The 17,577-nt window shown below is 33.4% G+C and overlaps 1 protein-coding gene across 5 annotated transcripts in view; it reads left to right on the top strand.

Annotated features, from left to right (window-relative positions):
• Window positions 1–4,446: 4,446 nt before the first annotated feature.
• Window positions 4,447–17,577, top strand: part of LOC143227708 (outer dynein arm-docking complex subunit 3-like) — a 56,949-nt gene continuing 43,818 nt past the window's right edge. For 2 of the 5 annotated variants that reach the window (XM_076459026.1, XM_076459030.1), the window contains exons 1-4: window positions 4,450–4,666; window positions 5,742–5,882; window positions 6,724–6,845; window positions 14,221–14,298. In XM_076459026.1, coding sequence (XP_076315141.1) covers window positions 5,783–5,882; window positions 6,724–6,845; window positions 14,221–14,298 — 300 coding nt within the window. In that variant the 5' untranslated portion in view covers window positions 4,450–4,666; window positions 5,742–5,782. Of the gene's footprint in view, window positions 4,667–4,753; window positions 4,938–5,741; window positions 5,883–6,723; window positions 6,846–14,220; window positions 14,299–17,577 lie in introns of those variants that run through there. The other 3 variants (XM_076459028.1, XM_076459027.1, XM_076459029.1) reach the window with 3 other exon arrangements.

A 17,577-nucleotide genomic window follows, 5' to 3' on the forward strand; every position in this document is an offset into this window, starting at 1 on the left:
ATAATGGTTGTAGTAATTTGAAAAATCATAATTATAGTGAAAACGACGTTATCATTATCCCTTGAAGTTGACCTTTTACATAAATTTGATGTTTCTTTAAATAGCTGATAAACGCATTAGTATTTAGAAATTGGTTATAAGTACACCCTTATTATGTTTATTGACTGCATTAAAACAAGTAAATAAAAACTTTTCGAAAAAGGAAGTAAATGCAAGGACGACTAATATCGATTCTTCAAAAATAATTTAAATAAAATTGTAGGAATGGCTAACACATATGGCCTTTATGCAGCCTTGCGCGAAATTCGAAACAAACAAACTTTAGCTACTCCACTGAATCAGTTTCGTTTTTCTTTAATGACATCCTGAAGTCCATTGCCTCATTTCGGTTATATAAAAGACATGGAACGCGTACACCGAACTTTCAACAACTTTAAATTATCTAGCAGTGAATATTATAGATTTACCATGGACATATAAATACTCAAAACATCGATTCTCGTAATAATGGTATGAAAGCCCTGAAACAATACCTGAATATATGTTCTTCACTATCTTTTCACACGTACCCTCTTACGTCTTGCCGAACTTGTGCTGAAGCTGAACAGATTTTCATTTAACGGCAAAGTTTACCGACAAGTGTTGCTATTGGCACTTAAACGAGTCCTTATTACGCTTCATTGTTTGTTGGTTGCATAAAGAATCAGATTTTCTCCATTATCAACGAACACTTCCAACTTATAAGGGTTATATTGATGACTTTGTTGGTGTGGTCAGCATACCCTTATGCGACTTAAAGAAATTTTTACATTTCGTTTCTTCTTTCTATCTTGCGCTACCTTTACAGGACGTTTCTTCTAAGAACTTACATATTTTTTAAACATTTTCGACTTCACTGAAAACTATCACTTATTGGCATCAGTACATTACAAATCCACTGATTCCTATTCTTACATCTGCTATGACTCTTCTCATCCATTTCATATATTTCAGCCACTTATTGAGATTTTGTGTTCATCATTAGTTAGGCTACAAAGTTTAGGTTTATTTACTATGTTCACTTTGTTAAAATCATTTCGACATTTTTGTATAAAATATTTTAAACTAGTGAATGTTCCTGTGAGTGGTGTCCATTTTGACTTCGTTTCCTTCTTTCTGTTGAAATTACAATGGTGGTTTTGATTAGGAGATGAACTAAAATATTGAAGGTGTTAGTGAATATTAAATGAAGATTACTGTATATTGAATTTCAACAGAGTCGAAAACCTCACAAATATTACATATATATCACAGTTATAAAAGGCCTAGATGTATGTCCTTGGTTCGCTGTTTCAAACGGTGTTAATATGGCTTGAATAAGCGAAATCACTCCACAGCAAAATGTAACACCAGTCAAGTAATACATCAAGTATCTACGTCGCCAATTATCTTTTCACTTGTATGTTTAGAAAAAGAACCAGGATGGCCAGGTGGTTAAGGCACCTCGACTCGTAACCCGAGGGTTGCGGGTTCGAATCCTCGTCACACCAAACACGTTCAACTTTTCAGCCATGAGAGCGTTGTAAAGTGACGATTAATTCCACTATTCGTTGGTAAAAGAGTAGCCCAAGAATTGGTGGTGGGTGGTGATGACTAGATGCTAGAGCAGATAGCCCTCCTGTGGCCCTGCGCGAAATTGAAAAGTAAACAAACAAACGCAAAAAAATAAACAAAAATAAAGCACATATATGACATATCCATTTGTATCATAACAAATATCCGCCCGTATTTTTTGAACAGCTAATCGCATTAAAAAATCATTAATAAAAATGCTTATTTTCAAGAGTACTTTATTTAAAATATTAATTTTCTGTCATTTATAATATTTCATATGATATTATCATCGATCCATTAGTTTTGGTATGTGCTGAAAGACCAATCTGAGAATACATAAAATACCCATTAAGATATTTAAAAAAATGTTTCTTTTGTGAGAGAATTTCAAAAAAAGTAATTTCCTACTTTGACTGATTGAAAGTAATATTTTGAAGGCAGTAGCATTAAATTAAAAAAAAATGTGTAAAGAGAAGAACTTGTTTGAGTATACTGGACAAAAGTTATGTACATTCATGATTAATGAAAGGTTATCTTAAAACATGAAAAGTTGTTTCCCTCATATGTAATTTTAAAAAACTGCAAACACAAATGTGAATCAGCAAATTTGTATGTATATCCGCATGGGCCTGACAAAGCGTCATGCGAAATTTGGCGGATATTCATCAGTAGGGGGCAAAGTAAAACGCACAAACGCTCATAAAAAGCGCAAAATGCAAAATTGAAAATTTGTTTGTATCTTCCCATGGACATAATGAGCCTCCATACCAACTTTGGTAAAGATCCATTCACACTCTGCGAGGTAGTTGCATGGACAGAGAATCTATTACGTTTATACAGATACATCGTTTCAATATTATATACATATATGATTTTATTGTACCATGTTGTATAAATGGATTTTAATTTATTTGAATGCCTTTTATTTGACTCTTATAAAAATGGTAATGTCAAAAAAGCGCACTCTTCGATAGTGGTCGATTTTCGGGGCTTAGTGAAATGAAACGGAACAGTAGCGACCAATTGAAAAAAAATCCAGCGGCTACCTAAACGCTCTATTGTGCTGGATGTACCCATTACATAAAATCCTAAAAGCTTTACAAAAAATGTCAGCTGCACAGAAACAAAGTTAATGCGTTTTCCTTTTTGAAATAAAAAACTAAATGACAAAACACGATTGTAAACGGCCCACTAGAGAATCGTATCACACGTACTTTTTGATTCAAAGCAGTGGTTTAACTGCACATTTTCTTATTATTTGTTACTATTTTTATGAAAATTATCTTTGAAAGGTTATATATATAATCATTAAATAGTTGGTCGGTTTTATGATATTGAATAATTAATTGAGCGCAATGTCATAATATTATTTACTGCTCAGTGAATTAAAAAGGACTCTAAAATCCCATAAGTATCAATAGTATATTTATAATTACTAGATGTTGTATTTAAAATATAACATATATTTTATATTTTAAGTCACTGCCACAGCGCCATGTTTGCGAACTAACAACAGTAGAATCCTAATTTTGATACCCGTAGTGGACACAATAATAATAGCTTATTGTGTAGTTTTGTGCTTAATTCCAAGCAAACAAAACAAACAAATGTTATTACTAATAATAAGTTTAGCCACACTTTCTTTATTTGAAAGTTTCAGATATGGAAGATATAATTTTTGGAGAAATTGAAAATTAATAATTCTAGAAATGTCAAATGAACTATTAACATGTATACTGTACCATAGCAACTGCATACATACACCTTAAGTAATTTAACGTCAACGAAACAAATTAAACTCACGTAACTTCGCAAGCTTGATTAAGATATTAGCATTTTTAATGAATAGACTGTACGCAAAATATGCCACAAATTTTTGCTATATTTCTTAATATAAAAATTTTCTAGCCTTTCTTCCTAAAGTGATTCCACAAATTTCTGATATTGTTATTACTCATATACGTTATATAAAATTGTAAGCCTAGGCGATGGCGATTCAAAAAAATAAGAATTTTATATGATTATCTAATAGTGTTTGCAGTAATTTTTTATGAGAATTTATTAAGTTTTGAGGAGAATAATAATATAGAAAAATAAGTATTTTATCTTGCAATTTTTTATGATAATTTATTAAACTTTAATAAAGAATAGTAAATAAATAAAGTAGGTTTATTTTTATTTCTACAATTATGAGTGAAATAAGAACCATTTTGAAATGCCATATTGCTCAAACTTGCTATAAAATTTAAAACTAATCACATTTAATATGTGAATTCTATGTATCTGACTTAAAATTAATGTTTTGAAATGATTAAAAATGCTTAGTAGGAAAACTTCACATGAATACAGTTTTATTGATATCTGTTCTTTGGTTTGGTTTTTGGAATTTCGCACAAAGCTACTCGAGGGCTATCTGTGCTAGCCGTCCCTAATTTAGCAGTGTAAGACTAGAGGGAAGGCAGCTAGTTATCACCACCCACCGCCAACTCTTGGGCTACTCTTTTACCAACGAATAGTGGGATTGAGTGTTACATTATAACGCCCCCACGGCTGGGAGGGCAAGCATGTTTGGCGCGACGCGGGCGCGAACCCGCGACCCTCGGATTACGAGTCGCACGCCTTACGCGCTTGTCCATGTTCTTTGGCCAGGCCCCTGTTCTTTGGACTGTAGCTTTTGTGTTGTTCCAATATATATTTCCAATAATATTATTATATACAAGTTTCTTTGAAATGACAAAATTGAATAAATTTTAATATGATGAAAGGTAAATGTTTTGAAAATATAGTCACCCAAAGTAAAAAAAAATTGAATGTTTTATTTATTTGTTTGTTAACATAAACTCATTATAATCCTGAGTTTATAACAGTATTAACACTTATAATTTGACAATTTTTATTACTACATATTTATCTTTGTTCCCATTGATAACAGTATGAGCGTCATCCAATCCATTATTCAAATGATTGATGTTTTCTATATTCTGAATTATTCTACTTGATACAGTTCAGAAAAGCAAAATATTGTATCACTGAGCTAAGTATGGCAACAAGCAAAAGAAAAGGTGAAATGCAAGTAAGATGAATAACGATACGTATGAGTGTTTCGTGATTAACAAAAATCTTCATTATGATCCACTGTTTTTATATTTTATTTGTGATAAATAATATTAAAGTACTTGTGAAGGGAATCTTTAAAGAAAATTAATATTTAGTAAATTTGTGATTTAACTTGAAGTTACAATATTTAATAACACTTAATATATATTTTCAAATTTTGTGTACACCATAGGGCTCAGTGGTTTTACTTTTGAATAAATTACCTGTCAAATAGGAATATTGAATTTGTATGAATTAATTTTTAAATAAACTTAATACTTTTATACATATTGATGAAAAATGAACTTTTTAACTTGATCTAATATAATATCAGGAGCATTAGTTTCTATTTCAAAAAGTGTTGAGTTAAAAACCGATTTTATTAATTAAGTGTAGTCTGTGATAGAAAACTTAGTAGGGTATTAGATATATTTTTGTTATCAATATGTACTAGTCAATATAATTTGGGAAACTGCATCTAATTTCCTAGATGTGAATGGAGGGTTTTATCTTTGGCTATTCTGGGGCAAAAATATGGTCCAGGCCTAACCATTCATAGAATTAATTTCTACAGTTTTAAGTAGCCTTTCTTTTCTTTTAATTTTTATATTGTAACACTTGTAGAAATGTGTGACATTGTATTATGTATCTGTACTTTGTGTGTTCCCTTTGAAAAAAGATAATAAGAAACTAACATTTTTTGTTTTACATAGGATTCTTATGATATTTGTATAACATGCACTATAACTACAAGGTGAAACATCCGGGAAGATAAACTGAATTGCTATTTAAAGTCCACTATAGAAGTTAATCAGCTAGGTCACTTATGTGTTGGTAATTGTAAGATGATTTCTTGCTACCAATGTTGCACTGTTTTGAGTAATTTATAATTTGCTGTAAACTATAATAATTAAATAGATAGTAAAACTTTAGAACTTGAATATAAGGCTACTGTTTTTAATTTTTCAGTTAAAATAATTCAGTTGTAAACTTGTTTAATTGAGTTAGTAGTACATAATACCATGGTAAAAAATTAATTTTTAATATTTCAGGTTTAACTTGTACAATTCAATTGTGGGAGAAATTTTTAATTATGGAGCAGAGCAGTCAACCTGTAGCAACCAACCCCAGATTGCACAAATCCCAAATGTTCTCTAAAACTGATGCCTTTAAGAAACATATTCAGCTTTTAAGTGAGAATATTTTTGTTTGTTTTTGCATTAAGCCTGTCTTCTGTCATTTCCATCTGTTTGTGAGAATCTCTTTCAATATCAAACTTTATTATCCTATAGATAGATTTTTGACTTATGTTTGATTATGTATGACTGTTACACATTAACCTTTCACATCATTTTTTAATGTGGAACATGTGCTGCTGTGTAGTGTTGTTCATATTTTATTGCTTCACATTTATTTAGGTGAAAAACATTTACACTTTGATAAAAAAAAAAACCCAGCTTGTTATCAAGAAATTATAATACTACTTTAAAGTTTTTCCATTTACAGTGAAGTGCCATACCAAATTTACAGAAAAATGTAAAACATTTATTTTGGTATATGATTACATTAGACCAAATGGAAGTAGACAAAATGAGAATGAACTCTTCTGAGCTGTTTCTAGTAATTAAAATTTGGATGTAATATTATATCACATAAAGCTGCACTATAATGTACACTTCTATTGATACTTGTCATGAATATATAGTTTTAGTTTTGCCATATAATTTTGACAGGATTTGGTTACAAATTTGTAGAAGAAGATAAGTTTCAGTTATCAGTGCAGTATAGATGAATTACATATGGTTACATGTGTAGGAAGGTATTTATTATTATTAAATTTTAGTTTGATACTGAAAATAAATATTTGTGTATTACATAAGTTGAAGGTGGTTTACATTTGTATTTATTTATAAAGATGTGGAAAGCATTATGCCAGATTTGTTTGGCTGGAGGTTAATTATGTTTACAGATGTATTTTTCCCTTCATTTACAACAGAAATGACTTAAAAATATGTTTATTTGTTATTTTTCAAGAGGGAGAGCATCGAGCTACTCAAGAAATGAAGGAAGATGAAAAACAACAAAATAAAGTAAAAATTACAACTTTAAGACAAGAGCTAATAAGTTTACAAAGACAGCTACGCAAGGCTGAAACAGTAAGTTAAATATATATGTATATATACATTTTCTTAAAAATCTAGATTCTTAAGGTTTCTGCAAAACTAAGCACTAACTCAAGAAAATTAAATAACTATTAAAGTATTATTTTTAATTAAATAATTTAAATAATTAGAATAATATTTTTGAGGTATTACTGATGTCCACTTAGCTACTTTTATTTGTTCTTTTGCATCATCCTTTAAAGTATTTTGTAGTACTCATTGCCAAATAAGCAGTGACCCTAAAAACTTTAATATATTCAAGAACCCTTTCCAAAATGTATATTTCCTTTATACTAGTCTCCCAATGGGTCAACAATAAATTTATACTTACAATGCCAAAATCCAGAGTGTAGTTCACTGTAGTGGACAGAGCACAAGCAACCTATTTCTTAGCTTTGTTATTATTGGATATTCCTAAGCTGGATGTATTTAGTGGCACATTTCTATTTAACTCAATCTTTGATTCACAGTTTTATTTCTGTTAAGTATGACGGTGTTCTTTTGTCTCAAAATTGGGCATTAATTACTCACTTTGATCTTTGGCTCAAGATTTTCTGTATAATGTGAAATTGATATGATTTCTTCAAATATATATTATTCAAAATGTTGAGGTAAACTGTGCAATTTCTGTTCTTCTAATATTTCACATTATATATATCTGCTATAACAATCTGAGTTCTCCATGAATTTGTACTTTTCCACTTTTTTTACTATTGCAAAATTATGGTCTTTTGTTCATGATCACTTTTCAGTATATTTTAGTTACTTTTCTTAACAAGACATTGTTTTGATTCTTTAGAATCAAATGTTACCTTCAATTTTTAACCTTTGAATTTTTTTAAAATGTGAAATTGGTTTCCGTGAATTCTTCCCTTCTGATTTTATACCCTTGACTCGTTTTATATTGTGTTTGGGAAGGATCAACAGTGTTCTTTAAATGTTATCTTCCCACTGTATAATGCAATTATACTTTAAACATCTCATCTGCTTTCTATTTCATTAACTCTTTTTTTAATCATTTTAAATTTTAGTTTTTTTGTAGTGATAGATGTAGTTTCCTTGCTCTATGATGTCTATCCTTGTAATAGGTTATTTTTCTTAATAGGGAAATTTAACCTTCCAAGCAGCATAAAACAAACAAGAATTATATCTGACTGTACAACCCTTATAAGTGTGTATCACAGAGAGATATTATTATACAATATACCTACTCTAGAGACCCCACAGATTTTAAGTGTTTAGATCCTATCTTCTCTTTGACTATTTTGCATTATATTTGGAATATTTGTCCCCCTTCTTTCAGGTTTTGCAAATTTAACATTTTATTTTTCTTATGGTAGCAATATATAACACCCAATCACACTCAAATATACAAAGTCATTGATCATTTTTGGTAAGATAAGTGTGAACCATTAGACGAAAATAATTATCAATGTATCTGCCTTAATGATGTGGTGGCTGAAATTTCATTGTCCTTTATTTGATAGTTGATATAAACCATCATGGTACACTTGACTAACACAGTTTCCTTTTCCTCACGAGACAGAGGTTAAGTACTTTCTACTTACTTCCATACTGGTTTTACAGTGGTATTCAATAGTACACTTAAACTACATTATGGGTTTTGAAACCTATGTTTTTCTTATTATAATGCATTAATGTACATAAACAGTTGTTTTTATAAGATAGGATTCTGTAGTGAAAGAACAGTTGTGTAAGGGTTCTGTTGCAATGCAGATAAATGTGTACAATTTTAATCAATAGATTGATATCTGAAATACTTAAATAATTAGTTAGATAGGTATGTAGGTATTCATTGTTTATTGGCACAAAGCTTTAAGGCTATCTGTGCCAGACAAGATGAAGTACAGTATAGGTATAGGGCAATTAAGGTAAAAAATAAAATATGTAAAATTAGGAACTACCAGGAAGACTGAAGCAAGAAGTACACCCTTGTTGACAGTCACCTTTCCAGTCCTGGGTTCAGTTCAAAAGAAAAATAAAAACTAAAATATGTAAAATTAAGACTTGCCAGGAAGACTGAAGCATCAAGAATGAATTTGCAGTCAGTCACCCGAAGTTGGCCTTACCAGTCCTGGGTTCAAGTCAAAATAAAAATTGAAATGTGTAAAAGAAATCGTGTTAAAACATTAAAATGTGTAAAATAAATCATGCTAAAACATTATATAGTCTGATAAAAACCTTAAATTAAGTGTAAAAGACCAATGGTTCTTAAAAATGTAAAAACATGAGTGAGATAGGCAGTATCACCAATAACATGGGCCAAAGTCGAGGGCAAACCCGCCTTATAAATATTTTTAAAATGGCGTTGTCATTCTAGGTTGTAACCATGGCATGATAATAAAATGTGGATGATTGTGATCTGAGTGCCACGTGGACCACACATTTGTGTAGCAGTTCCAGATAAAAGGAAGTGGTGGGTTAAAAAACTGTAAGAAATGCGTAGCCTTGCCAAAACAACCTCCTCTCTTCGATCCTTACAGAAGCAAGAGAGCCAAAGACCAAGAGAATGTTTGATTTGAAAAAAATCTTGTTATTGTGTTGCTCATTCCAGGTTGCCTGCCATCTGGTTTACAGTCTGGATTTGATTACTGGATCATAGTCCATGCATGGAATGGGTACTGGGATGATAGATCTAGAACAGACAGACTTTGCTGCTCTGTTGGCCAGCTCATTCCCACAAATACCAACATGACCTGGTATCCAAAAGAATTGGACGGAGAGAAATGAGAGAGAAAGATGGGCCAGTTTGTTTTCGATATTGATGAGAAGAGGGTGGTGACTATCACGAAATGATTCCAGGGCCAACAGACAGCTGAGTGAGTCCGTATATATTGTACAATTTGTATATTGCATTATTTCAATATGATTTAGGGCAAGAGAGATGGCATACAATTTGCAAGTGAAAACAGAAACTGTAGGGGGGAGTCTGTGTGCCACAATCGAACTGTCACAAACCATGGCTGAGCCCACTGAGTCACCCGATTTGGAACCATCTGTATATATAGGAATGGATGGATCATATGAAAGATGTTCAGCAAAGAGCGATATTTCCAGTCGGGTGTACCTGCTTTCCTCAGATGACCCAAAGATAGGTTACAATTGGAGACAGTAATTTGCGATGGTGGAATAGGCTGATTTGAAGAAACTACAATGTTGTTCAAGGATAAATCCAAATCTTCTAATTGTGCCTGGATATGGAGATTAAAAGGAACAATGGAAGATTTTCTGTTATTAAAAAGTGTGATCGATTGTGGTTGGAAAACACAATGCCAGGTAGGATGCAGTGATGAGGATCGAAGTTTGGAAGCATACATTAAAGACAGTTGCAAATGGCAAATATATAGAGGGGGTTAATGAGAATCCACATACAGACTTTGCATGGGAGAAGTACAAAAGGCTCCAATGCAAACCCAAAGTCCCTGGTGATGGACAGGATCCAACATTTTCAGTGCTGAGGTTCTGGAAGAACCATAAACCACAGACCCATAGTCAAGTTTGGATCAGATGAGGGCACGATAAATTTTGGGCATGGAATATTGATCTGCTCCCCATGAAGTAGAAGAGAGGACATGGAGAATATTCAAAGCTTTTAGACATTTGATGCAAAGTTGCTTGATGTGCAATATAAAATTTAATTTACAATCAAATATAAGACCTAAGAATTTTGCCTCAGGGATGACAGGAATTGTAACATTATCAAGACAGAGTTCTGAGTCTGGGTGGATCCCTTGTTTGCAGCAGAAATGTCTACAAATAGTTTCAGAGAATGAAAGTTTAAAACCATTTGCCGTGGTCCACTTCAGTATCTGATTGATTGCAGTTTGTAGCTGCCGTTCAATAAACCTCATGTTTGATGACTGACGTTAGATGTGAAAGTCATTAACAAAAAGACTGTTTGCAACTGTTGGGAGTAGCTGTTCACTGATGCCATTAATCTTTATAATGAAAAGTGTGACACTTAGAATACAGCTCTGAGGGACTTCAAGCTCCTGTTGGAAAAAATGAGAAAGTGTTGAGCCCACACGGACTTTGAATCAGCACTTCATTAAGAATTGCTGGATGAAAAGGGGAAAGTTTCCACGCAATCCATACAAGTGAAGATCTTGTGAGATGCCATATCTCCATGTTGTATCGTAAGCTTTTTCTAAATAAAAAAAAAACAGTAACAAGATGTTGCCTTAAAAAGGCTTCTTTAATTGATGTTTCAAGGCAAATTAAGTGGTCTATCGTAGAGTGTTGTCTTCGGAACCCACACTGAGTAGGTGAGAGGAGGTTGTTTGATTCAAGAAACCAAATGAGGCAGTCATTGATTATCCTCTCTAAGATCTTACAGAGACAACTTGTTAAAGCAATGGGATGGTAATTCGAAGGAATCGTTGGATCCTTTCTGGGTTTCAGAATAGGGAGTATGATAGCTTGTCGCCAAGCATCTGGACAGACATTTTCCTGCCATATCTGATTAATGACAACTAGTAGAATAGTAAGAGAGTTCTGGGAAAGGTGGCATAACATCTCATAATGTATATTATCAGGTCTGACTGATGTATTGCCAGACCGTTGAATAGCAAGTTTGAGTTCCATCAGTGTAAGAGGGCGATTGTAGTCATAGGAATGGTGAGATGAAAAGGAAAGAGGCAGATGCTCCGACTGTGTTTTAATGGCTAAAAAGGAAGGGAATAAGTTCAAAGAGCTAGATACACGAGAGAAGTCCCCAAGAGTATTGGCAATGCTCTGTGCTTCTGCAACTTCATGGCCATCAGATATTAAGATAGAGAGGGGGGCAGAAGTATATCTTTTACTCATTCTCTGGATCTTAGCCCATATAACTTTTGTGCTGGTGGTTGAAGAAATGCTGGAGGTGTATTGAATCCTTCTGGCTTTGATGTCTAACTTGCCAAGCATGTGCATGGGCTTGCTGAAATGCAATGCAGTTTGACTGACTAGGTGCATGAAAATATGTGTAAGAGCCAGTATTGAATAGAGCCAGGTTGTGGTTCAGGAGCATATGCTCTATGGCACACCTTCTCATATCAGTACAGGAGCCACCCCAGAGGGGTTTATGCCCATTGAAATCTCCCAAGATTAAAAAGGGGGTAGGCAGTTGCTCAATGAGGGTATTGAGGTCTGATTGATTATAATGCATTTCAGGTGTAAGGTATAGAGCGTAGATAGTGATGGTACAACCCAAGGAGACACAGATCGCTACAGCCCTCAAGGGTGTGGTCAATGATAGGGAGTGGGTGGGCACATGTTGATCAACCAGCAATGGAACTCCCCCATGTTCCCATCCTACACATAGCCTGTCATTCTGGTATAATGGATAGTGGTGGATAGTAACTGTATTTGTAGGCTGTAGAAATGTGTCTTGCAAAGAAAGACATATGGGATGATAAAAGGCAATCAGATCTTTGATGTCAGTCACATTTGATTGGAGACCTCGACAGTTCCATTGGATTAGTGTGGCCATGTGTAAATATTTCAGAGGAGAAGACAGTAGACTGTTCTTCTGTTTACAAATGCATTTTTTTTCTTTATTGGATGTGGGTCTGTTGCCCTCTATGGATCCTGCTGTAGCTCAAATGGTCAGGTCTGAATTTATTGGTACATGTACTAATGATTGAGGTTCGCGAACGAGTTGTTTGCTTAATTCTTGGGATATCAAGAGAGGGAGACCCCATGGAAACATCTTGACTTGAAGAAGGTGAAGTTTGGCAATGACTGGAAGGTGTGGTCAGGACAGGTATGGAAGAAGACACTGATTCGTGAACTGTGTTGATTGTGGGAAGTATTTCATTAAGATTTGCTGGTGAAGATTGTGTAGGGGATGGGGTAAGGTGTGTTTGGACTCCTACTGTAGTAGTAGAACGGGTTACAGCAGCATAAGTTCTGGTCGGAATAGGTAATAATAATTTTTGAGCCTCTGTGTAAGTGAGATTGTTAACTGTCTTGAGATGTTGTACTTCTTTTTCTTCTACTCATTTATGGCATGGCAAGAGGTAAAATAAGAGGATACGTACCATTACAATTTATACAATGTGGTTTGAGTTGGCATTCAATGGCATTATGGTCTTTACCACCACAATGGACACAGGTCAAGGAACCACGGCAAGATTGTTTTGAATGACCAAATTGTTGACAATGGAAACATCGTACAGGACTTGGAATATAAAGTCACACTTTACAATTCATATATCCTGCATTTATTGTGGTGGGAGGACGTGATACAGTAAATGTTAGTATTAGAACATTTGTTGGTTCCAGAATTCCATCTTTTTGAGTGAAGATTTGGCATACTGCTGTGAGACCTGAAAGGATCTCCAATTCGGGGACATTCTTAAATCTCTTTCAACTGTGACTCCTCTGGAAGTATTCAAAGTGGAATGAGGAGTAACTTCAATGGGTATGACCCCAAGGCCTTTGATGTCAGGAGGAGTTTGGAATGCTGTAATGAAGATGTTTCCACAAAGATGTCTCCAGAACATAGCTTTTTTACCGACTTAGGAGAGCCAGCAAGCCCTTCTATGCCCTTCTGAATAAAAAATCAGGACATCTGCCCTAGATGTTTGTCATGTAAGGAATGTAAAATTAGGAATTGCGGGACAGATTCAAGTGGTGAGTTAGGCTGTATAGATCCCTCAGTGCGTGGCCGTTTTCCAGTAGTCAGGTTTTTCTCAATGATTTCAAGTTGTACTATTTTTTTGTCTTAGGAGTATCCATAATAAATAGAAAAATTTTCGGTGCCCACTGACCCCACCCACCATGGAGCCCTACAAGGGGACACGCTGCAGTGACTGCAGCGACGCCAGGGTTTTGTGAGCACTATACCTGAACACCAGTGTCAGACACAATGTCCACAACACCTGTTGTGGACGTCCTATGCTGGTACTCAGTTGACCCTGGCCCAAATGGACTAGCCGATTGATCCTGGGGGGGCTACCCCAAAACTGCCCGTTTATAGGAATTCAAGGCCAAAGTGGTGTGTTGGAGTTGGACCCCTCAATCACCAGGATTCTCTCCTCCCCTTCATGGGTTACCACACATGGCAAACACCAGATGGATGTGTAGATCCCAGAGGAGGTAAACTGTAAGAACAAAACCTTCTCTGGGAGGTCCCCTTACTATGTACAGGAATCCACATCAAGAGGAATTAGAAATAAACTGATCATGAGATATTACATGGAATTGTTGAATGGAAAGAGGTGAGAGAGTCTTATTACTACAACATATTAAATTAAAAAGATTCTTATAACCAAATGGTAATAATGTTGTCAGTTTTATAATAATTTTAAAAACAAAGATACATGCTGTTTTGTTTATAATAGTGGAATTTTCTTTCTTTGGACAGAGTGATGAACAGGTCATAAAAAGGTCATTCTATTACCATCAAAAAGAAGCAGCTGTAATGAAAAATAAAATGGGACAAGTAAGTGAGTTACTTTATTGTTTCATATTGTCCCACAAGTAATTTATTTTATTTTATTTATATTTATCAAATAAAAACATTATATTTCAAGGAACTCACTAATCTACAAATTAATACTCATTTTAATAAACTTATATTAGAAACCAGTGGAAAAATTAATGTATTTAATCTTATGTTTATGATGCAAGTGACATTAATACAAGTGTTTTTAATTTTATAAATTATATGCCAGCAGTAAATAGATGTTGTAATAAATAAGTTTATGTATGCATTGAATAAACTGTGATTAATTTGCTTACAATTAATAAGTATACAGTAGAAAATTACATTCATGTTAGTTGATGTATTTTAAGTATCTTGTATTATGATTAGGACAGGGTAATGTATTTTAAGTATTCTTGTATTATGATTAGGACAGGGTAATGTATTTTAAGTATTCTTGTATTATGATTAGGACAGGGTAATGTATTATAAGTAAGTATTCTTTATGAAAGTTATATTAATTTAATTGTGATAAGCAAGTTACTACCATGGCACTTGATGTCTTGCAATATGTTACAACGTGATAAGTAAGTTCTTTTTCAGAGAAAGATAGGTTTCAAATATGAAGGCTATTTAATGGTAATTAATTTAGTCACATTTACTAATTTGTCATTTAATATTGACTTCTCATTGGTTTGATGTACTTCAGTATAAGTATCATTTAGACATGTGCATGCTAAGATACATACTAGTAGAGTTAGTTGAGGATGCCAAAACGAAACTGAGCAAAGTTGATGATTTATTTTTTTAAAATAAATGACTGACACAGTTGATTTTATTTGTGATTTCTTGTAAGGTAGCTGCTAACCATGACATTTGAAAGTTCATCATTAACAGTTTTCTGTGTTCTTTAATTTAAGAAAGCCAATAGCTAAAATATTTCACTGAACTCTGTTTTATGTATAAACACAAATATGATTTTATCCAGGTTGTTTTCGAGGCTGATATTTGACCCTATTCTCAATTTGAAAGAATCCTCTACATTTTCAGATTTTAAGCCAATTTGTTACTATCTTATAAACTATTAGGTAAAAATTAAATGTAATAATGTCATGCAATACCAAACTCTGTCTCCATATAAATATATTTTAAAGTTGAATATATCAGACAACTATTACATAAGGGTTTTTTATTGAATATGTCAGACAACTATTACACAAGGGTTTTTATTGATTAGGGTTTTACTTTGAAAGCTAATCAGCTGCTTCATACTCAGAATGTTTGTGTAATGAATATTTTTGTTAATAATATAATTACATACAGTTGTTGCACAAGACATTTGAGGGATAATTTACTCTTTGTAAACACAGATGGGTGCTACACACATACACACATTTTGAAGCATAACTTCTATACAGAAAGTTTGAGTGATCTGTATTAGATTAAAATAGACATATCTCTTACAATTGAGTTTGGAGCTATGATTATTCTATATGTGTGGTATTTCTGTTCAGTAGAACAGTTTTCCCACAGAGCAGTCAGTTAGGCAAACTAAGATACTAGACTGTAGAGTATGACTGAGCATCTTTTTGATCTCTAATCAGCATTGATTTGAAGAAAGACGCAAAGCCAAAAGGTGCTCAACTACATCATTTATTCATGAAAGAACAAGTGTTCTTGTTGCATGTTGGACTGGTGAAAGAGAGAATAAAAGCGAAAATTCAGTGAGTTCTCTGTCTCTGTTTAGTTAAATATGTGTGTTTTCTGTGTGATTAAACTTCAATAGTAAATCTAAACTCAAGTTAAACTAAAATAAAATCAAAGTAAAAATTACAATAGTTTTAAACAATCTAAAAGTCCCTTCAGATCTTAAGAAAAATTTGGAGTCTTTAGTCTCGGCAAAAATCTAAAATCTCTGCAGAATCTGATTAGCAGGGAAAAACCTGATTTTTAATACTAAAACGTATAGTAACAACTTAAGCCATTCAACACATGACCTTTATTTACTTGTACTCAAGTCCTTGAAGTGAACAGGGGGAAAGCTAGGGGCCATTATCTGACTTGTCAGTAGAAAACATATATTTCTGTTTCTGGGCAATGTGACCTATCTTGGCTAATTGCCAATTGGCAGATGAGTTCCCAGACAGAACAAGAAAGAAACAAAGCTAAAATTGTTTATTTGAATGACTTTTTATGTTCAAACTTTAGTAAAAGAAAAACATAAAAATATGTACATATTAATTAAAGGAGTAGAAAATACATGGTTCTCTTGTACAGCTCTGTATCAACAGAAGTAGCTGCTACATAAAAGATTCATAACTGATCAGTGTTTTGTATATGTAAACACATACAGCCACAACACAAATATTTGACTGGGTACTTTTGTGTTATAAAGGAAATTTGAATGATTAGTATTTTATTGAAAAAAACATTTATGTTACTCATGTTGCAAATGATATTTTTATTTGTAAACACTAGCATCTGATATGCAAACGTTCAAGTGATTGGTTTGTTCATTTGTATTTACACACATCTTGCTTCCTCTGACTCATTTCAATTTATACAGTTGATGGACTTGGGGTTTTTGTTTGAAGCTGAGAGGTCTAATCATATTAATATTCTTGAGCTTCTTGCTGTGTGTTATGTTCTGATATATTTTTTTTCTGTCTGATCAGAAATAATCTGGTAATGATCCATTCTGACTTTTTTTCAGTGGTTGCTTATCTCTATCACCAGATGGCACCTGTTCTTTATCATTCAGTATTCAAATGTTGGATCTAATTTTTGGGTTCACATGATTGATATTAATATCCTTGTGTGTCATATTGTGGGTGCTTTCACTCTCTTCATGGATAAGATTCCTGTTCATACAACTTCTTTCTAATGGTGTGGTCTCTCGATCCTTTAGTTTTCTAGTGTCTTTATTTTAATGGGATACTCCTCACATTGAGGCACTTCTCTGTACCTTACTACATAATTTTCTTGGTTTTGGTCTCCATTTTTCATCCTCTTGTTCTGGCTACTAATGTTTTCAGCCAAGTTTGGAACAACATATTTTTCTATCCTCACATTCTCTTTCTTTTCCAGGTGATTTCAGTCATTTGTGGCACTTCATGGTCCGTCCTTCTGGTAACTCCTTCCTGGCCATCTCCACTGTGATTTTCATAGCTTCATCAGCTCCAGCCTCTTCTTCCATTACCTCTTCCTCTAATTCCATCACTTCTTTGCCACCAGTGTTACATCTGGACCTTCTTGTCCTCCATTTTTATGCCTATTTTTCCATTGGTTATTGGCTTA

The sequence above is a fragment of the Tachypleus tridentatus genome, chromosome 1 (assembly GCF_004210375.1).
Source record: "Tachypleus tridentatus isolate NWPU-2018 chromosome 1, ASM421037v1, whole genome shotgun sequence".
Classification (NCBI taxonomy): domain Eukaryota; kingdom Metazoa; phylum Arthropoda; class Merostomata; order Xiphosura; family Limulidae; genus Tachypleus; species Tachypleus tridentatus.